The 23,390-nt window shown below is 45.5% G+C and overlaps 1 protein-coding gene across 1 annotated transcript in view; it reads right to left on the bottom strand.

The window, feature by feature from the left end:
• The window catches only part of CEBPZ (CCAAT/enhancer binding protein zeta), a 136,627-nt gene that overhangs the window by 107,085 nt on the left and 6,152 nt on the right, over positions 1-23,390 (bottom strand). Inside the window, exon 2 of the mRNA XM_018573239.1 lies at positions 5,043-6,526. Within this exon, the coding sequence (XP_018428741.1) occupies positions 5,043-6,526 (1,484 nt within the window). The remainder of the gene's footprint in view (positions 1-5,042; positions 6,527-23,390) is intronic.

The following is a 23,390-nucleotide window of genomic DNA, read 5'->3' as shown; positions in this document are numbered from 1 at the left end:
CTAGTACCGCGTTCAAAACCGCTCTCAACTCCCTCCAATTGGAGGACATTCTTGCCTCCCGCTGGGACCACTGTCCCCGAGTCATCCGTTCTGCAGGTGTGCTCCCCATCCCCAGGCACTTGCATCCGTGGTCAACCTTATGGTAGTGGGAAAAGACCATTGAAGATCCCCTGACAGGGAACTTCGGTTCCTCCACCACCATAAGCCCCTCCTCACGGAAGGAGGAACAATAACCGCAGCATCCAAGGTATCCTGTGAATGGTCCCACCATCTCAACAGGAACCCCTGCAGACCCCTCTGGTGGAATCTTGCCCACTGAACAGCCGGTAGACAGGATGTCATCAGACCCAACACAGACATGATCTCCCTTAAGGATCAGGGACAATTTGTCAATTTTTTCTTCCGGAAGGAAGGTCCTCTGCTCCACAGTATCCAGGATATACCCTAGAAACACCGTAACTTGAGAGGGGACAAGATTGAACTTTTGTAAATTCACTGCCCATCCCAGTTCCTGCAACCAAACCTGCGTAACTTCCAGGTCCGCCAGCCACTGAGCTGGCGAACAGTAAAACGTCATCCAAATAAGGGATGATGCAAATCCCCTGCATCCGTAAAGGAGCTATTGCCTCCCCCAAAACTTTGGTAAAAATGCGAGGGGCCGAGGACAGCCCGAAAGGAAGTGCTCTGAACTGGTAATGTACCACCGTCTGACCTACTCTTACCGCCAGGCGTAAAAAAAATTGTGACGCCCTGTGAATGGGGATGTGGAGATAGGCATCCCTTAAATCTAGAGTCGCTAAAAAGGAACCCTTTTGCAAGAGGTTCCGGACCAAAAAGATGGAAACCATGCGGAACCTCTTGTACCGGATCGGTAAATTCAAGAGTTTGAGATTTAGGATCAACCTGTACTTCCCTGACGGCTTTTGCACAACAAATACGTGAGAGTACAGGCCCTGACCCTCCTCCTGATCCGGAACCTGAATAAGCACTTTTCGATCCACCAACTCTCCCAACAGAAGGCAAAGAGCGTTTGCTCGAGATGCGTTCCTCTGGAGATTTGTGATCAAAAAACGATGGGGTGGGGGGCTACAGAATTCCAACCTGTACCCCTCTTGGATGATATTGAGGATATAATGATTGGAAGTAATCTCTCTCCAACTAGAGAGAAACCCCGCTAGCCTTCGCCCCACCCTCACACAGAAGTCACTGCTGTTATGGAGCTTGGGAGGGAAGGTTAGTAAAAATACTCCCCTTTCCCTTGCCTTTCTGTCCCGTCCAGTGTTTTTTGGGCTGTTCCCCCTTCGTATTCTGACCCTTGTTCCTGGGCCCCTTAAAGAATCTGGAAAAGACTTCTTATCAGCCGTACGTTCTAATATGGCCTCCAATTCAGGCCCAAAAAGAAGATAGCCACTAAATGGGAGATTGCAAAGCCTCAATTTTGAGGCCGCATCCCCTCCCAGGCCTTTAACCAAATCGCCCTGCGAGAAGAATTGACCAAGGCTCCCGTCCTAGCGGCCATTCTGACTGAATCAGCTGAAGAATCAGCCATAAAAGCATTGGCCTTGAACAGCATTGGAAGGGAATCTACGCTCGGCGTACCCGCCAGCAAGTGATTTTTCAACTGGGTAAGCCAATATTCCAGGTTTCTGGAAACACAAGTTGTTGCCAAGGCAGGCCTGAGACTTGTGCTAGCAGAGTCCCACGCCCTTTTAAGCAGTACCTCAGCCTTTCGGTCCATTGGGTCTCCAAGTACCCCCATATCCTCAAAGGCTAGGTCTGATTTCCTCAAGACCTTTGATGATGCATCAATTTTAGGAACCTTGTTCCACCGCAGTGATGCGTCTTCATCAAATGGAAAACATATTTTTAGGCTGTTAGAAAAAAGAGGTTTCCTCTCTGGTTCAGCCCATTCCTTACAGATAGTATCCGCAAGTACTTTGTGCACCGGGAAAACTCTGGCTTTCGGCTGCTGGAGCCCCTGGTACATCACATCGTGCCTAGACAGCAGCACTTTTTCCTCCTGAATATCCAGGGTATCATACACGGCACCCAACAATTCATCTACCTCTTCTAGAGACAATTTATACTTGGAGGTAGGAGGACTCTCGCCTGTCACTGTCCTCTTCAGCAGAAGATCCCTGATGAAAGTATGCAGCGACGCTATACTCCCTTGGCTCCCTCTGACAGACCTATCCTGACCTAGACCCTGTCGGGAGAAGCTGAGCCTGAGCCGGACATCCGGCCACCAAAACCTTTGCTGCAGTTGGTCTCAAATCTGCTATCAGGGATCTAAAAGAGGAACAGTGGACAACAAGCCACCGCATGCTGAGGCAGATTCTTCCCTGCACACTCCAATGCATTTTTGACAGAGTGGTTTCTTCCAATCAGACCCCAGCTTCAAGGAGCAAAGTACACATTTCTTTTTTGGGACCGCCTTGCCCTTAGAAACCTGGACCTGCAACACAGAATAAGCAGAATTAACTCTCTGCTAACCTCATGTAGATAAGTCATAGTGCCCGCCCCACAACCCCCTAAGCCCCAACACCAAGGAGCCCCAGGTGGAGGAAAATAGCTAGTCAGAACTACAGTGAGTGAATACATGGAAGTATCCACCTACCTGAGCAGAGCTGGTGCCTGAAGGACCTGTATCCATCTGTGCGGGCTGTAGAAGAGGAACAGGATCCATCTTGGGGAAACACGAGTACTCCCACCGGCAATCTCTCACAGATAAGCCTGTGATCACGCCTTGTGCACCAGCCAGGCCCATTCCCCTTCCTCTGCGCCGGAAACTAGGCCTGGAACACAAGGCCGCGGCGCCCAGAAGTGCGTCACCGGAAGTGACCTATTCGGCCATCCGATCCGACCGTGGAGAACCTCCCAGAATCCCCAGACCGGCGGCCCCTGACTGCTGAGCCATTCGGTCCAAGGATTCAGCCAAGGGGGTAACGCAGGTTCCGCTGCTGGCCCTCCCCGGGCACTAAAGAGGACGAAGGATCCGGTGGGGAATCCCCTGTCAGAGGAGCGCACCGGCGGCCTACTAAGGTACTTCTGACGCTCACAAGGGTCCCACTGAGAGGGAACACTGGGGTACCTTTCCCATATCCCCACACCGTTCTGGTGACATGTCTCCCCCTGACGGAGAAAACACAAAAAACTGAGGAGCTAGGAGAGCGGCGGGCCTTTTAAAGAAACTAGGGGTGACGTGTGTCCTACTAAAAGGGGCGGAGCCTATCTCTCGTAAGCTGTTCTGGAAGACGAAGGGAAAAAAGTCCTTGGCAGCGAAAATATTAGAGACCTGGTCACTAAGAATTCTGAAAGCTGCAGGCAGCAAATACAGGTGAAACTTTATTAGAATATCGTGCAAAGTTAATTTATTTCACTAATGCAACTTAAAAGGTGAAACTAATATATGAGATAGACTCATTACATGCAAAGCAAGATAATTCAAGCCGTGATTTGTCATAATTGTGATGATTATGGCTTAAGCTCATGAAAACCCCAAATCCACAACCTCAAAAAAGTAGATTATTACATGCAATCAATAAAACAAGGATTGTACATAGAACAATATCGGACCTCTGAAAAGTACAAGCATGCATATGTACTCAGTACTTGGTTTGGGCCCCTTTTGCAGCACTTACTGCAATTACTTTTGCACGATATTCTAATTATTCGAGTTTCACCTGTAGAGTGCCTTTCAGGTAGGGCTGCAACTAATGATTATTTTCATTATTTTGATTAATGCCTTAATAATCGAGGCCTTGTTTCGTTTTTTTGCACCCGTGCTATAATCCACATTTTAGGCATGAAAATTACTTAAAACCCCCAAACATTATATATTTTCTGAAAGCCAAGACCCTATAGAATAAAATGCACATTTTTATGCTGCACAATATTAGCGCAACTTATTATCAAACCCAAAAATTTAGTGCAAAATGCACTTAAGTTAAATTTAGTGCCCCAAAACAAAAATACTAATTAAATAGAATATAAACGATGAGGTTACAATGAATAAATGGATACCCAACATGCCCAGGTAAACAAATTGTGTGCGTCTGTAAAACGGTGACAAAATGTAGTACCCCAAAAATTCCATAGACACTTTAAAAGCCCCTACAGGTCATCAATTTAGAGATACACATTGGCCCTAGAATTATTGCTCTCTCTGCGTGCGCGGCGATACCTAACGCGTAACGTAATCATTGTTTTCGTACGTAGGCGCACCAGACGCGTGTTCACATTTTAAATTGCAATAGCCAATAGCAGGCTGGCTATTGCACCCGCCCACTGCTTGTTGTGCCCTCCTCCCAGCATGGAGGAGAGAGCTAGGGGATCCAACCAACTAATTGATAATGAGAATAGTTGACAACTATTCTCATTATCAATTATTATCGACTCTTCGATTAGTTGGTTTCAGCCCTACCTTCAGGTACTCAGTTTACAGAAAAATATAGCATATTAATATTAACATTTTCCTTTTGAGCCAGTGGGGGTGTTAGTATCTTTTGCACATGTTCCACTTCCACTTGGTAAGCTTAACAGTAAAAACCTGTTTACAGCGTTCAATAGCTGAAACTCAAATTTAAACTCAAGTGGTTGACTTTAGTGTATTTATTGTAGAGACTCATTCTCTTATCAGAACACTCCGAACATTTTAGTTACACAGAGCCTGTCTCATTAGCTAACCTACAGATCTCTGAGAATGATGCATCAAATGTATATAATGTGTAAATGCAAAAAAAAAAAAAAAAAGAAGATTACAATTTTTTTTTAAATAGTATAATTGCTACACACCTTATGCAAAGAAAACCAGCAGAAGGTAATTAAACAATGGATATGACCCTAAAACTGTAAAGAGCGCCAAAACTTCTCTAAAAACTACTACACAGATATGGAACTAGTATGTTTTTTCTGATCTAACATACTTCTGTAGTATATTTAATTATACATAATAAAATGCTTAAATATAAATCAGGTACAGCCACTAAATTTGGGAACATAACAAAGAAAAACAAAAACAATTTGTAAAAAATACGACTTACCTATACAAAGCTGCATAATATCTATGTGACACAGTTTGCTGAGAATCCATGACTTGAAACAGAAGCATTAAGATTTGCACACTTGTATTAAAATTCACAGCATGGAGTATTTTGAATAGGGTGTCGAGCTGCTCTTTCACTTTCTCATTGCCAATTTCAGCAAAAGGATATGCTCTATTCACCCCAGTCAACAAAGCCCTCAAGATTTTGGAATCAATCTCTTTTTTCTTTATACATGCCCGGAAAAAAGAAAAATACACTGTGATCAGTTGGTTTGCCAAGTCTGATTCTTCATGGGAGAACATGATTTGATTCAAAAAGCAAATGCCATAATACTGAGCTTTCTCACTTATATTAGGGCGATATAGAAGTCTTTCCACTTCAAGACAAACAACCACTTTCATATTTGGATGCTTATTCAGCAGCACCTCAAGTAAATAGGAGGCCTTTGTGGCAATTCTGTACTGAGGGTCTCCCAGTTTATTAACCAAGAGTGTTAGTAGAGTCTTCTCTTCTTCAGGCTTATTACAGAGCAATTCACTGACAACATTGAGCACTTTGGCTTTAGTTGCAATCAAGTTATCATGAGTCAAAGTGTTTAGCACTTCGACAAACTCTGCTACATGTTGCTTCAGGTGTTCTTCAAAAAACCACAGTATCAGCCGTCGATCCCTTGCATCCCTATTGCCACTGGAAATTTCTTCAAGCATGTCAAAATCATGCTGAGCAAATGTATGAAGCTTCCGATTGTCAGGCAAAAGATCAGACAGGATTAAATCCTTAAATGTATCCAGTGCCATAAGGTTCTGACGTTTGCTGCCCTTTTTTTTGACTAAATTTGTTAAATTCTCAACAAAATGTAGTGTGTGAACAGGAGCATCCTGTATAAGAACAGTCATGGCAGCCATTCTGTCGGCTAATGTGCCTGTTGACACAACAGTTTTCATCCATGTAGTGTTAGCACCTTTCTGGAGTTCTTTTTTATTTTTATACAGATTAACTTCATGTTCATATAACTTCTTCGCTAAAATTTTATATTTCTTAACATCATCTTCATTCTGAGGTTTGGCAGTAAATTCTTTAGTATATTCATGATCATACCATTTTCCACCACGTTTCAGAAGCAACATGGGACGTTCTGAAAATTCAAAGATTTGCTTTCCTTTGTTTTTTGATGTAAAAATTAAACTTTCTTTTTTCTCCGATATTGGTTTGGTCTTTTCTGCCTCTTTGGTAGTTTGAGTTGTATCTTTTTTCTTGCGTTTCTTCATTTTTTTCTCTTCTAAACTGTGGCTTGTTTCCTCTTCCGTTCGCTCTTCTGCCACCTCTTCTTGCTTAGTCATTTCCTTAGCAATTTTCTGAATGCCCAGTTTTTCTATAAATGCCTTCAATTCACCTTCTTCTAGATCATCAATTCCACCCTTCTTGCCACCATCTACAATTTCTTCCACTTCTTCCAAGCCTGCAAGCATTACAAAATCTAGCTGCAGGGAACAAAATAAATGTAAATAACTATTTAAATTAATACAACAATGAAACAAAATTATACATCTTCTATAGTGAATTAAAATTACATTTGAAGCAAACACAGCATAGTATTATAGTGAATAATCCTGTAATACAAGTAATCATAGCTATAGATCAGGGGTGGCAAACTCAAATTCATCGGGGGCCACATCAGCAGTATGGTTACCCTCAAAGGGCCGGTTGTATAGGACTATGCATCTACTCTTTATTATCATAAATAGTTGCCTCTGCATTCAGTTGCTACTGGTTTTAATAATAATTTAAGTAATAACTAGCCTTGAAAACATCCACAAGAAACTTTATTGGAGACTGCTCAGACTGCAGCAGAAATCCCTAATCTGGCGTTTTCAAGTGACAGCTGTCACCTAGTCAAGTTAATGATCAGGTGACAGCAGCTCCATGTAAACGCATGCACACCGCATGTAATGATACGTGATATGATTACATGCGTCCAGGGAGAGTGATTGATTCCTAGCGGAATGTAAACATATCACGTATCTTTACATGCGGTGTGCAGGCGTTTACATGCAACTTCTGTCACCTGATCATTAACTTAGGTGACAGCTGCCATTTGTAAAACGCCAATTTAGGGATTTCTGTTGCAGGAAAAACGCAAGTTCCTGATGCAGAAATCCCGAACTCTCCTGTGTGATAGCAATAAAGTTAAGTGAAAAAAATTTAAAAAAGAATTAAATAAACAAATTAGTACAAAATAATAATAATAATAAATAACAAAATTGTGGAATCTGGCCTTGGGGCGGCAGGGAGAGTAAATCCCTGACCATACACATACCTTGTTCTTGCAGTCTTCTCTTCCCTTCCTTAGCAGCGGGGGAGGGGCGGCGATTTGTGAATGGGCCATGGCTTATTGATATGCAAATTACCGCGGCCCATTCATATGTTAATATCTCGGCCGTTACCGGGACAGTGCAGGCTGCAGGAACAGCACCAGCAAGCTCCGGAAAGAGTACAGAGTAGAGAGGGCTGGGGGAGGAGGTGTTTCTCTGGCCTCCCCCACCAGCGCCCTCTAGTGTCTACTGTGTGGTAGTGCCGGCTCTGCTCGCTACCACACAGTAGACACTGCTCTGCACAGAGTCGGCATAGCGGACCGGCCCTGGCTGCTGTGCGGGCCACATTACAAGGTCCGCACAGCAGCCAGGAAGGAAGCACAAAAGGACCAACATTTACTTGAATTAGCAAAAGATTGCCTGTTTAATGAATGAGATGAAGTCACAGTGGCACAATGTACACACTGTACTATATATGACAATGCTGTGATGATTGAAGCTATGAAAAACAATGAGTAGTGTTCAGAATGAAGTGGTGTGGAGTGTGTAATGTAGTGTGCAGTGAAGGGAGAGAACACCCCAACATCCACCCAAATCCACTCAGCATACTGAACCATGCAGTATTATACACTCTGCACATAAGAATGTCACATCTCTTAGTCCCCTCAGAGCTCCCATATGATAAGCAGGCTGTCACTTATCAGGCTCCAGGCAGATCTGCACATACTGGCCAAAAGCCTTATCTAGCCCTGGGCTTCCCTATGACAAGGACCTGATTTAAAGAAGAACTCTGGGCTACACTGCAAGGGTTAAGTGCTCTTTTTGCCTAGGAAAATAAACAGATACACTCACCTGAACCGCAATCCCGGTTGGCTCCTTAACCAGTCCCTACAGCCTCCGCCCCGGCAGTCTATGGTCCTGGGATTTGTCACGTTCTTTACTGGATATCTTCCTATGGACGTGGAGACGCGGCCGCTATGCACAGGGATCTCCGCCGGCAAATGGTCCATGTGCTATGTGCTGGGCTGTTGGCTGGGGAAGATTAATGTGCATTGTGGGGCGGTGTCCTCTTCGCGAGTGCATAAACGCCGGCGAGGGCCCCTGTGTAATGCGCAGATTTATTCGCTTGGTGGGAATGTATGTACTTTGAGGACACGGTATAATTTGGATACATATCTGCCTTTATGAAGGAACATACGCTCATGTCTGATCAACACATTGGAAATAATATGGCGTCTTCCCTGCAGATAAACTCACATTCATGGGAATAGTAGTATAGTTAGGCATTGTTCACTGAACCTAGCTGAATAGAATTTGCGCCAGTGGTAATGGCGTTGCACCTTGTGCTGTACATTCACGAACTTATACTCCCCTTTCTATTGTCTATTCAAATGTATACATGTGTCTCATTGGCTGACTCTGTTATGTAAATGTATTGAGGAATTGATTGTCTGTTGTGGCCATCTTTTTCTGTTGTTATCCCTGTTTGCCCTATAAATAAACGGAGCTCCCTGCACTAGACAGGACTTTCTACTGAGCATCCAATGTGAGAACAAGTTGTGTCCGTTTTACTTGGTACAGCCGAGCGCGCTTCATCATATTATACAAAAGAGCTGAGAACTGTGCTCACATGATCGCGGTTGAAAACACTGCGCATTTATTCGCATGCAGATGGGGGCAGCGGGGCTGGTTTTCATTTTTTACATTTTTATTTACTGTGTAAATATTTTTAATGTTCATTTGTATTTTTACTTTATCGCCTTTTTATTTTTTACATTTTTAATTAGTTAGTATTTTTAACTTTTTATATATTTTTTTTTTTCACTTAAACATTATTGCTATCACACAGCCGCTAACAAGCCCTGTGTGATAGAATGTGGAGGTGACCCTGTCACCTCCAACACAGGAGTTTTAGCACAGCACTGTGCTAGAACTCCTGTGACAGGAATGAGCAGCGGCTGGGAACAGAGGCTGAGGGAGGTGACAGAGCCTGTCACAGCTCCACCGTCCGGCTCTGTCACCGCTCAACGCCCAATGCTCTCATCGCTCCACGCCGCCCCACGCAGTCACCGATCCACGCCCCCCGCTCTTGCCGCTCAGTTACAAAAAAAAAAATCAGCCCTGCTACTTGTCTGTAGCAGGGCTAAAACACTGAAAAAAAAACACTTGCCCAGCGTCCAGAACTACATGCCCAGGGCGTCGGGCAATACGAATTCCACACCCCTGAACCTGTGCAATAAGTCCGTGAAATTTCCTTGCTACTAAAATATTCCATGGTCAACTGTTAGTGGTATTATAACAAAGTAGAAGCAACTGAGTACAACAGCAACTCAGCCACGAAGTGGTAGGCCATGTAAAATGACAGAGCAGGGTCAATGTATGCTAAAGCGCACAGTGCGTAGAAGTCGCCAACTGTCTGCAGAGTCAATAGCTACAGACCTCCATACTTTGTGTGGCCTTCAGATTGGCACAACAGTGCGTAGAGAGCTTCATGGAAAGGGTTTCCATAGCCGAGCAGCTGCATCCAAGCCTTACATCACGAAGTGAAATGCAAAGCATCGGATGCAATGGTGTAAAGCACACCACCACTGGACTCTAGAGAAGTGGAGAAGTGTTCTGTGGAGTGACAAATCACGCTTCTCTGTATGGTAATCCGATAGACATGTCTGGGTTTGGCGGTTGCCAGGAGAACGGTAATTGCCTGACTGCATTGTGCCAAGTGTAAAGTTTGGTGGAGGGGGGATTATGGTGTGGGGTTGTTTCTCAGGGGTTAGGCTTGGCCCCTTAGTTCCAGTGAAGGGAACTCTTAAGGCATCAGCATACCAAGACATTTTGGCCAATTTCATGCTCCCAACTTTGTGGGAACAGTTTGGGGATGGTCCTTTTTGTTCCAACATGACTGCACACCAGTGCACAAAGCAAGGTTCATAAAAGACATGGATGAGCAAGTTTGGGGTGGAGGAACTTGACTGGCCTGCACAGAGTCCTGACCTCAATCCGATAGAACACCTTTGGGATGAATTAAAGCGGGGACTTCGAGCCAGGCTTTCTCGTCCAACATCAATACCTGACCTCACTAATGTCCTTCTGGAAGAATGGTCAAACATTCCCATAGACACACTCCTAAGCCTTGCGGACAGCCTTCCAGGAGAGATGAAGCTGTTATAGCTGCGAAAGGTGGGTCAACTCAATATATATGCGTGTAAAGGCAAGCATTCCAATACTTTTGGCAATATAGTGTATTTTAGGTGCTGTGTGAATAGGAACACAGTGCAGCGCTATGTAAGGGCACTCCAAATGCCCGAGATTCCTTCATCTGTGCTCTCTGTGCCAGAGTTGAGAAACAAAAGTGACCAGCCAGGAACACTGCTTCACCCACTTACCACAGGCCAGAATTCAAGGCTTATCCCCTGGCACCACACCTTCCTGAAGAGCCACCTGCCACCACCAGTAAAGCTGAGGGGGCCCCAGAATGCAACCACACCCTTCAGGAGGGTGGTTCAGGTGGGTCAACTCAATATATATGCGTGTAAAGGCAAGCATTCCAATACTTTTGGCAATATAGTGTATTTTAGGTGCTGTGTGAATAGGAACACAGTGCAGCGCTATGTAAGGGCACTCCAAATGCCCGAGATTCCTTCATCTGTGCTCTCTGTGCCAGAGTTGAGAAACAAAAGTGACCAGCCAGGAACACTGCTTCACCCACTTACCACAGGCCAGAATTCAAGGCTTATCCCCTGGCATCACACCTTCCTGAAGAGCCACCTGCCACCACCAGTAAAGCTGAGGGGGGCCCCAGAATGCAACCACACCCTTCAGGAGGGTGGTTCAGGGTACAAAAAGCAAAAAGAAACGTTTTTTGCTTCACTATCTAAACTCAGCCCAAAGAAAAAAAAAGTAGACAAAAAGGGGACACAGCTCCAAAGAAAGCTTGCCTATTGCACCCCGAATTCCAGCAGAACCTTTCGATTTGAAGGAGAAAACACCAATACTGACCATTTCGGCAGAAGGGCTTCCCTTTAAAGCTTGGTGATATGTTTCCAGTATCAGTGGGAAAAGGTGCCTCATGTGCTGTCCTGGAAGATCATTTTGGAGACTGCTGGTACACATGGTCTATTGGCACATGCAGGACAGCATCTTTTATATCCAGTGTCGTCATGAAGGCTGAAAGCAGTGACCAATTTCTTATCGTGCTCTCCAACTTGAACCTGTATTTGTTGAGTTTTAAGGTTTAGGATCATCCAGCGCTTCCCCTCAGGAAAATTTTTGAATAGTAGCCTATGCCCTCTTCAGAATCAGCTACTGGGGATGACTTGTTGATAAAGCAAATTAGATATGGCTTCTGCCCTGCCCAACATTTTCTATTCTTCTCGCAGCAGGTTTGTGATCAGAAATTTTGAAGAAGGGCTTATTTCATATTCCAATGTGTAGCCGGATTTGATAACCTGTAACATATGGCAAGGTATGTGCAGTAAAGCTCTGCCCAGTGGAGAAAAACCTAAGTTAGGAACCTGGTAACTTTGTTTCCAGGAATCGTCCAGGGCAGCATCTGAGAGATGGGATCCTCCCACCTGAAACAGGAAACACATCATCTACAATTAGAATAAAAAGGGCGGTCCGACCTAACCACCTCAGTATTATCATAGAACCCAAGGGCAGAAAGGACCACCAGACAGTAACCATGAAATTCATGTTGAAAAACACCACTTGACAAGCAGGGCGGGAATCCGTGCTGCCCTGGACGATTTCTGGAAACAAATTTACCAGGTACCTAACTTAGGTTTTCCCCAGTCATCGTCCAGGGCAGCATCCGAGAGGATAAACTAGAAATTAGCATACTTTTTCAAGGGGGAACACTAGCAAGAGCACCTTACTACCAAGAGTCTGATCACAACAGATGGGAGGGTAACTCTGCAGTGCTACACCAAAGATTGTAACTCAGCTCAGTGACTTCCTTAGATTTTCTATGGCGAAAACCTAGCTCCTCTGCCCCAGATGAGTCCAAGGCCATTATTGAAGCTGGTCATAAACACCTCTGGAGGACAGGGTGATGCACGTCCGAAGCCACAAAACATCAGTGTTATATTGTTTGTCAACCATGTATCAGGCCCTGAAACAGGCCACAAATATTCTTGTATCTCCTCAAAGAGTGACAGAAGTCCAAGTAGTACCGGAGAAACCTTCTAAAGCCTTGTTAGATTTAGAAACCAACTTCTATCCGATAGATGAAACAGGATAAAAAGAGCGGGACGCTAAACCTCTATTGATATACATGTCAAAATGTACCACGTGTGTGGCTGTACACACTCGGTAATCACCTGCCTAAGATGCCTCTCAGGAAGGAAGGTATACATATATACCTATGTGTACACCCACACATAAAAAGGTGTATAGTTTGTTCAAGCTTCAACTAGGACAGCTTGCTCTTGATCAAAAACTGTCAATTCCAGGACTTGACCTTTTCAGAAGTCATGTGTAAGTAAATTGTACCTATACAGTTAACCCTAGGTTAAAAAAATTTGGTCATTCCCAGATTTTTGAATTGTTTGCGCCATGGAATGCGCTCACAAATCTCAAGAGTTAAACATAGGAATTTGTCAAGTGGGCAAATAAATATAACAGGGTGTTTACCCCTTCATTATATGCACTCAGCACCCTGTCTTTCCCAATATAGAAAAAAAAAACATTACTGGGCCTGAGCTGTACTGCAAAGTGTCATGGAGCAAGACGAAGCAACTGAGATAAACAAATGTCATATGGCTGGCCTGTGATCCTAAGGTCTGACACTCCTCCGATACTATAGGCAGAATAGAGCAGCTGATGTATGGAAGAAACACAAGCAGGTCGTCACTTCGACATACTGAACCTGTTGGGGTAAAAACACCAGACCATGTCGTTGTACCCAATAGACTTATCTCTAAACGATGCCTATAGTACATAGGTGCAGGCACAACCATGAACCCTGAAGTATGTAGCCCGTCTCTGCAGTGATCTTGTTTATTATGGCTTGTCCATATCTGCTTCATTCGGGTGCGTGTTCAGAACAATATTCTCAAATCACACATTCGTGTTCGACTCCAGTGCTTCACAAAAATAATCTGGCATGCAAACACACCGTTTTGATTTTCGACCGTATAACATTTCTCTAAAGCGTGTGCCTGAGCCTGCAAAATGCCTTCTGAATGCAGAGAGCAGTCAGTATTCCTGAGCCATTCACACGCAGGGGGAAAACCAACCCTGACATCCTCCCAGATATAAGGCCAATTCTCCTATGTGAAATCAAACAGAATGAAAAAACATGAAGTCAACCACCTGAAGCCATGCTTGGGGTGGATACAAGACACAGCTAGTGATATTCATGGAATAGCCTGGAAAAAAGCTATGCCCCATTGAAGACCCCTAACAGAACATATGCTATAAAACAGCCTAACAGATGTTTAAACTGCATGCATCCTGTAAAAGCATGTCCTGTCAGGGGAACCCCCATACGGTGAGCTTAAGCTAACCAGGTTTACATAGTAGGTGCCCATATACATAAGGTAGGTGGCATACAGCTACATCCATACTTGCCATTTGCACTCCATGCCTCCATGTGCACAGAAAAAATCTGGCCTGCAAGGTGGCCAGGAATATGCTCCCATCTGCGTTAAGGACTTACGCACGCATGCATGCATATGGGTCCAGACGCATCCAATATTCTGCCATCAACTGTGACTCACATGCACTGACAGATGTTGCATTAACATGTGTTTACATGTGTCTGGAACAAACAAAAGTAAACATCAAAACCTGGATGCAACTAACCCCTGTGTTTCACAACCACATGTGTAGACAAATTCATAGTAAGTCTTAGTTGTATGCATACATATACACACACAGACACGTTTCTCTTTTTTTTTTTTTAAACGCATGTAATTGCCTTTATCCACCTTAACTTCTGCAGAGGTACCACACAGTTCTGCTATATGAAAGATCATAGGCAAGGATTTCTGGCACGGCAGTAATATTGAAAATTTAATCATACTTACCGCAATTTTCTTTTCCTGGTTATACTCCATGGCAGCGCTGACAAATGGGTTATCGTCCCCTACCCCTAGCTGACAGGAACAATAAAAGGGTTAACATGCAATACCCTTAGCCTATATAAGCCCCTCCTCTTCCCGAATTTCCCAGGCTAAGTACCAAGCTAGGTCCTCCAATGGGTGGGGCTCAGCGCTGCCATGGAGTATAACCAGGAAAAGAAAATTGCGGTAAGTATGATTAAATTTTCAATATTCCTGGTCATATCCAAGGCAGCGCTGACAAATGGGGATTACCCAAGCATAAGTCAGGGTGGGAAATAAAAACCAATCAACCACAGTAATGTATACTGAAAAAGAATTTAATGATTGACCCCATGGCGAGAAAGCAACACGCTTCTGCCAAAATGGTCATTAACTGCAGCTCTAACATCCAATCGATAATGTCTAATAAAGGTGGATTTGGAAGCCCAAGTAGCAGCTCTGCAAATCTGGTCTGAAGAAACACCTGCCACTGCTGCCCACGAAGAAGACATAGCACGTGTGGAGTGAGCCCCGATTCCTTCAGGCAGAGAAATCCCTGCTGCTCAATAAGCATTAAATAATTGTGGAAACAATCCACCTGCTCAGTGTGGCTTTAGAAGCTGCCAGGCCCTTCCTTGATCCTGCCGGGATAACAAACAATCTCTCGGATTTTCTCCATTCTTTACAACGTTCCACATAGATCTTTAGACATCTGACTAAATCCAGTGACATATCCCTGCATATTGAAGGGACGCATTGTATTGAGAGCGGGCAGCACAATATCCTGATTCATGTGAAAACTAGAATGCACTTTAGGCAAACATTCCGGAACTGTCCGTAGAATCATTCCGGAACTGTCCGTAGAATCACACTATCTTCGTGGAAGATGAGAAAAGGCTTGTTAAAACTGCAGGCTTGAAGCTCCGAAACTCTTCTCCCGGAAGCCAAGGCCACCAGGGAAACCGTCTTGTAGGATAACAATTGCGGAGAGACTTCCTCCAATGGCTCAAAAGGGGGCCCCGAAAGCTTATCCAACACCAGGGGAAGTTCCCAAGATGGGTAGAGGGTCCTCCTGGTAGGATTAACCTTACCTACTGCTTTCAAAAATCTCGCAATGTCCTGGTTTTGGGACCACCTGACCCCGGTAATGGCTGAAATAGCCGAAACTTGCACCTTGAGGAAGCCGAGACTCAAGTTCTTCTCCAGACGCTTTTGGAGAAACTCCAGGATAGCCCTCGGTGAAGGTTGGGAAGGATCAATACTGCACTCTCTGGCCCATGTAGAAAACACATTCCACACCCGGTAGTAGGAAGCCAAAGTGGACGTCTTCCTGGACCGTAACATTGTATCCACAACAGCTCGAGAAAACCCTGACTTACTCAGCCTCTCCCTCTCAACAGCCATGCCATCAGTTGGAGGCTCTGAGGATTCGGGTGCCGTATCGGCCACCTGAGAAAGAAGATCTCACGACACTGGGAGCTTCCAAGGATCCTGGACACTCAGGGACATCAGAAGAGGGAACCATGGCCTCCTGGGCCAATAAGGAATGATGGCAATGACCGTCACACTCTCTTGCTCCACTCTCTGGAGCACTGACATGATCATCGAAAACGGGGGGAAAAAAAACATACGTCAGAGTGCAATCCCATGGATGCGATAGGACGTCCTGGCCCTCCGCTCTAGTGTCGAACCTTCTCGATAACCTGTTGACCTGACGATTTTTGTAAGAGGCCATTAGGTCCACTTCTGGCCTGCCATACTTCCGAGTTAGGCAGTCGAAGATCCGTTTCGAAAGAGACCACTCGGTAGGGTCCACGTGATTCCTGCTGAGATAGTCCGCCAATAGGTTCTGGGCTCCTGGCAAGCACACTGCCTTCATTCCTTCCAGATTAAGGACTGCCCAAGTCATCATCCGTGACAGAATACTCATCATATTGGGGCTCCCTGTGCCCCCCTGATTTATGTATGCCACTACCGTGGCATTGTCCACCAGAATTCTGACCCATCTGCAACGCACCTGGGTCTGAAAGAAACATAGTGCTTGGAACACCGCCTTCAGTTCCAGCAGATTGGAGGACTTGTTCCGCCATTCTTCCTGTGCATATTGGCCGTCCAGATTAGCTCCCCAGCCTAACCCGCTGGCATCCGTAGTGATGGTGACCCATGGGACCTCCCCAAATGAGAACCCCCCGAAGCAGATTCTGGTCTTGGGCACAACACCTCAGGGAGCGGCTGACCTCGCGAGAAATCCGGATCTGCTGCCTCTTGTCCCGATATCTGTACTGCTTGAGGAAGAAACTCTGAGCCACCCTCATATTCCACTGGGCCCATCGAGTAAGGCCTATGGATGAGGTCATGGAACCCAGCAGGCTCATGAAAGACTTGGCTGTGATCTGCATGTGGGATCTGACCAATTCCGTCTTGTGTTTGATCCTTCGAACTCGGTCTCTGGATAGCTGAACCAACCCCGCATGTGTATTGAATTCTGCTGCCAAATACTCCATTATTTGGGCTGGAACCAGATTGCTTTTTTCCAAATTCAATACCCATCCGAATCGTCGCAGGGTATCCATGCTGAACTCCCTGCTGTAGATCGCTTCTTCCTCCGATTTTGCCAGGATCAACACGTCGTCCAGGTAATGGAAAATGTTGATGCCCCGCTTTCGGATCTCCGCTATGACAGCAATGAGAACCTTCAAGAAGGTTCTGGGGGCAGTGCTGAGGCCGAATGGCATTGCCCTGAACTGATAATGCCTGTGGTCGACAAAGAACCTCAGGAATTGCTGATGATCCGGGCCCACCGGAATGTGGAAGTATGCGTCCTTCAGGTCGATGGACACCATCCACATATTTGGACAGACACACTTGATAATAGTCCAAAGAGATTTCATCTTGAATTTCCTCAGCTTCATGAAGCGGTTGAGCTGATGAAGATCCAGGACTGGTCTCAAACCGCCCCTTGATTTGGGCGTCAGAAATAAATGGGAATAGAAGCCCAGAAACCGCTGATCCACTGGAACAGAGATAATAGCCCTCTGGGCTAACAGGACGTGCACATAGTCCAACAAAACATGTCTTCTTGCCAGTTCTACCGGCAAATTTGTCTTGACAAACCTCCCTCTCGGGGGTAGAGAGCGGAACTCTAGCCTGTAGCTTTCGCTGACGATGTTCAGTACCCAGGCATCCGCAATATAACTTGCCCAGAGATCTGAGAACAGTAGCAGTCTTGCCCCCTACTCTCATGTCCCTGGGATCTACACCTTCATAAGGTGTTCTCTGACTTGGTGGAACCTGAGTTTCTGCCTCTGCCAGCTCTGGAGATGCCGGATCCCCCTCTCCATGCCCGAGATCGAGAGGACTCCCTTCCGGGTTTGTAGGACCTTGAGTCCCCGAAAGGACAAGTTGGTCTGACGGGGCCGTCTGTCCCTGTAACTCCGCTTACTGCCCCTCTCCTGGGGAAGCATGGCCTTTTTACTCTCAATCGATTTCCTGATGTAAGAGTCTGACTCCTGGCCAAACAGCATATCCCCTTGGAAAGATAGGGAGCATAAACTGTTTTTAGATGTTGAATCAGCACCCCATGACCTGAGCCAAAGCGCCCTGCGCACTACTACTGAAGCCACCATTCCTCTGGCTAATGACTGAATGAGGTCATCAGAAGCCTCTGTAGAGAATTCCGCTGCCAGCTTCATGTCCTGCATCTTATCCAGAAGCCTGTGCCTGCTTACTCCCCTCTTAATGTCCTCTTCCAGATCCTCCATCTCTAATCTACATTAAAAAGAAGAAAAAAAATAGTAAGTGTGGAATAAAATAATGTCTTCCATGAGTGTGTATGCAACCAGGTGCATGTCATGTGCAATGCATGCGTTCCTTGAACATGCGTTCGCGTGGGAATACATTTGCGCTAGATGTGAGCGAGTTGTTTGTTTAGAAACCCAGATTCTGGATCTAAGCAACAAACTGGCAACACTGAGGAGCATAACCACCATGAAAAAAAGAGTCTGGACTTAACGCACCAGGCTGTCGTGGAGGGTGGTCTGGATGGGGAGGGGGGGTTGGGGAGCAGGATCCAAAAGGTGGATAGCTGGGTTACTGTTAGAAGGCGGAGGAGGGGGAAGAGTGATAGAGAGGTCAGCCCTGATCTGATTGACCCCAATAAATATGCCAACTTACAGGATGTTGGGGATATCATTTCAGGGGGGACACTGCTGGAGCACGACTCATCCTATATCCGCAGGGAGAGTGAGTGCTCCGGCGAGGACGGGAGCAGGATGGAGGGTCAGGGAAGGCAGATCCTGGTGGTGGGAGACTCCATCAGGCGGACTGACAGGGTAATCTGCCATCGGAACCGTGAGCATCGATTACTAGATGGGGTTGGGCACGACCCCGCTGTCATGGTGCACATCGGCACCAATGACAAAATCGGAGGAAATTGGAGTGTCCTAAAACAGGAGTTCAGAGACCTAGGTGCGAGGCTGAATGAAAGGACCTCCACTGTAGTTTTCTCAGAGATACTGGCGGTGCCACGAGCCACTCCGGACAGACAGCGCGAGTTGAGGGAGCTTAACAAGTGGCTCAGGAACAGGTGTCAGAAGGAAGGTTTTGGTTTCCTGGAGAACTGGACTGACTTTGCAGTCGGCAATCGGCTCTTCAGCCGAGACGGGCTGCATCTTAATGGGGAAGGTGCAGCATTCCTGGGGGGAAAAAAAATGGTAGAAAGACTGGAGGAGCTTCTAAACTAGAAAGTGGGGGTAGGGTATAAAAATAAACTTAAATTAAATGTAGATAAATTAAAAACATAGCCAAAAATAACACAGAAAGAAGAAAGGAGTTAATAATAGTGGGCTCACTCCAGTCAATATAGGAAATCCGTTGGCACAAGTATAACTACCAACGGACGACCGAAATCAAGGCAGAACAATAAAAATAGTGGGGAACAACAAGGTAGTAAACTTTTATCCCACAAAAAGAGAGGAATTAAATGTACACCAACGCTAGAAGTCTGGCAAATGAATTAGAAGAGCTTGAAATTAGGCTATAGAAGAGCTTGAAATTAGGCTAATGGAAGAGGACTTCGACATAGTGGGTATAGCGGAAACCTGGCTGGACAGCACGCATGACTGGGCTACTAATATAGAGGGGCATAACCTGTTTAGGAGGGACAGAGGTGGGAGAAGGGGGGGGTTTGCATTTACGTAAAAAATAATCTAAATATGCATATAAGGGACGATATCGCGTCAAATAATGGGGAAGACGTGGAAACCTTATAGCTGGAGCTAGATATGATGGACACTAGCCGTAAACTTCTTGTGGGTATTTGCTATAAACCTCTAAATATAGGGGAAGAGGAAGAAGTCAACCTTCACTCCCAGATAGGAATAGCTGGGAGAGAGGGCAATGTAGTCGTGATGGGTGACTTCAATTACCCAGACATAAATTGGGCCAATGGAACCTCGGGTTCGGCGAAGGCGGGCCGATTTCTGAACATGTTGCGAGACAATTTCATGGACCAGATGGTGGAGATTCCGACTGGAAAAAATGCCATCTTAGATCTAATTGTCACTAATAATGCAGAGTTAATCCGAGGATATTGTAATTGGGGAGTCACTGGGTAATAGTGATCACAATGTGATTACTTTTAATATTGAACACAGAAAAGGGAAGTGTACTGGAAGGACTAGAACCCTAAACTTCAGAAGGGCCAACTTTGATAAGCTGCGCAACCTAGTGGGGGAAATAAAATGGGAAAACTTATTTCACAACCTAAACAGACCAGATGTGGGATTGTTTTAAAAACACATGACATACTGCTACTTCAAAGTGTATACCTTTAGGGAGCAAAAGATCAAAGACTAAACCTATATGGCTTAATAAAACTGTAAAACACGTCAAGGACAAGAGAGCGGCATTTATAAAATATAAGACGGAGGGGACGGCATTGGCGTTCCTTAACTACAAACAATGTAACAAAAAATGCAAACTAGTAACCCGGGCAGCTAAAATTGAGTGTGAAAAGCATATCGCCATAGATAGTAAAAAAAAAACAAACCAAAAATTCTACCAATATATTAACAGTAAAAAGGTGAGAAAGGAGCAGATAGGCACAATAAAGGAAGAAAGCGGGAAGCTAGTCACAAATGACAAGGAGAGGGCAGAGGCGCTGAACACTTTTTTCTCCTCAGTATACACTCAGGAGGGAAACGGGTTTGACATACATGACAAACTTCCAGTTTAACTAAAAATATACCCAAGTGGTTGACGGAAACCAGGATACAACAGACTTAAAATCCTCAATGCAAATAAAGCAGTGGGCCCGGATAACCTGCACCCCAAAGGTACTTAAGGAACCAAGCCAGGTTATAACTAGACCATTAATCCTCATTTTTAAAGTACTCCTTAATGACTGGTAGGGTCCCTAGTGATTGGCGGAGGGCTACGGTAGTCCCAATATTCAAAAAGGGGGCAAGGTGCCAACCTGGGAACTATAGGCCAGTCAGTCTAACATCGGTAGTTTGTAAACTGCTAGAGGGAATAATTAAGGATAATCTGGTAGAATTTGTTCAGGAAAATGGGATAGTAAATGACAATCAGCATGGTAAAATTGGGAGGGTAATAGACACGGACTTAGACATTATAAGAATACATGAGGACCTGGATAAAATAGGGGAGTGGGCATTAATATGGCAGATGAGGTTTAATGTCGATAAATGCAAAGTAATGCACTTTGGAAATAAAAATAAACAAATGGGTTATACTATTATGGGTATGCCGCTAGGGAAATCAGAAATGGAGAAAGATTTGGGGGTCATTGTAGACCACAAACTGAAAGGTAGCTTGCAGTGCCAGGCTGCTGTAAACACAGCTAGTAGGGTTTTGTCCTGTATTAAGAACGGGATGTATTGCAGGGACAAGTCAATAATTTTGCCACTTTATAGATCATTGGTTCGACATCATCTGGAGTACGCGGTCCAGTTCTGGTCACCAGTACTAAGAAAAGATGTCCTTGAGCTGGAAAAAGTCCAGCGGAGGGCAACCAAACTAATTAGGGGTATGGAGGACCAGAGCTATAAGACAAGGCTACTAAATTTAAACATGTTCACATTGGAGGTAAGGAGATTAAGGAGGAAAAGGATTTCCATGTACAAGATGTTCAATAGTGGCAGCAACATTAGCAACAAACTATTTAAAATTAACTCCATTACAAAAACTAGAGACCACCACCTAAAATTGGTGGGGAAAAAAAATCCAGCACAAGGGGCGAAGGGGGTTCTTCACAGTTAGCGGTTAGGGTGTGGAACTCACTGCCGCAGGTAGTGATTTCAGTTTTTTTTTTTTCAATACATATCTCCCAGTCTCACCTCAGCTCCACTGATCTGGATCCACGTGGTGAGAGGTCCTTCCCAACATCCATTCTGGCACCAGTTTGAGGGAACAGCACAGAGTAGAGCAGGCTAAATAAAGAAAAACATTTTTTTTTCTTTTTTTGAATTTGGCGCCAGCTCCCTGCCTCGAGTGACGTCACCAAACGCGTCACGCAGATCCTCCGCGCATGCCCGATGGCCACCTGAAGCTGCAAGTGCCCACACAGAGTTGCCCTCACACCGCCGCTGGCGCTACCACGGAACAGGAGGAGAGCCCGCAGACTGCAGGTACGAACCGCCGCTCAAAGCGGCCGACCCAATGCTCCTGCCAGGGGGGGGAATAAGACCCGGCTAGTTACCCCCAGTAGCCCTGGCTTCCATACGCCCCACAGTGTGCTGCCTTCAGAGGGACACCCTTGCTCCGGGCCGAGTCCTGAGGCCTTCCCCGGGGAGAGAGGCTGAACTCCCCTGGGGCTACAAAGGATCAGTTCCCTAACAAAAGAAATCCGCAAACAGATAGCACCCTGTCCTCGGGGGACAGGAACAAAAAAGACTGGGAAACTCGGGAAGAGGAGGGGCTTATATAGGCTAAGGGTACTGCATGTTAACCCTTTATTGTTCCTGTCAGCTAGGGGTAGGGGACGATAACCCATTTGTCAGCACTGCCATGGATATGACCAGGAAACATTATTAGTTGTCTTCCCCCGGGAGAGACAACCCAGCATTTTTGCTCTTACGATGCCCTTTCATCATATGCTGCACATACATACATACATACAGGTGAAACTCGAATAATTAGAATATCGTGCAAAAGTAATTGCAGTAAGTGCTGCAAAAGGGGCCCAAACCAAGTACTGAGTACATATGCATGCTTGTGCTTTTCAGAGGTCCGATATTGTTCTATGTACAATCCTTGTTTTATTGATTGCATGTAATATTCTACTTTTTTGAGGTTGTGGATTTGGGGTTCTTGGGGTTTTCATGAGCTGTAAGACATAATCATCACAATTATGACAAATCACGGCTTGAATTATCTTGCTTTGCATGTAATGAGTCTATCTCATATATTAGTTTCACCTTTTAAGTTGCATTAGTGAAATAAATGAACTTTGCACGATATTCTAATTATTCGAGTTTCACTTGTATATACATACATACAGAAAATAAACGTACACCCAATAGCGCTGTGCAACTGGCCGGAACACTGAAGCTTATCTGGGGTTATACACCCCGCCCCCACCCTGTAGTCAGAAAGCTCGTTTCCCTGAGGGGCAGACCCACCCAGGTGAGATTGAAACTAGGGATGCACCGATATATCGGCCGCCGAAACATGTCGGCCAAAAATGGCACATTTAGCTAAATGCCGAAAGTGCAATTTTCCTGCCGATACATCGGCGCATCCGTGATTTCTTTCCTCCCCACTGGGCGCTGCTCTGTGTCCCAGCGGGGAGGAGGGAGAGAAAGTGACAGCCGGCCGAGCGCTGCGGGAGGAGAGCGATGTGAGCGGCCGATGTCTCTCCTCCCACACTATCACAGTGCGGCAGAGCGTTGTGGGGGCGGAGACAGCGCTGTCACAGGTGGCTGGGCTCTCCTCTCGCACCGCTCACTCAGCCTCCTGTGACAGCGTGT

The sequence above is a fragment of the Nanorana parkeri genome, unplaced genomic scaffold (genome assembly GCF_000935625.1).
Source record: "Nanorana parkeri isolate BGI_ZX_2015 unplaced genomic scaffold, ASM93562v1 scaffold2291, whole genome shotgun sequence".
Lineage (NCBI taxonomy): Eukaryota > Metazoa > Chordata > Amphibia > Anura > Dicroglossidae > Nanorana > Nanorana parkeri.
The sequence above is the reverse complement of the archived record's forward strand: the minus strand, read 5'-3'. Positions and strand labels throughout refer to the sequence as shown.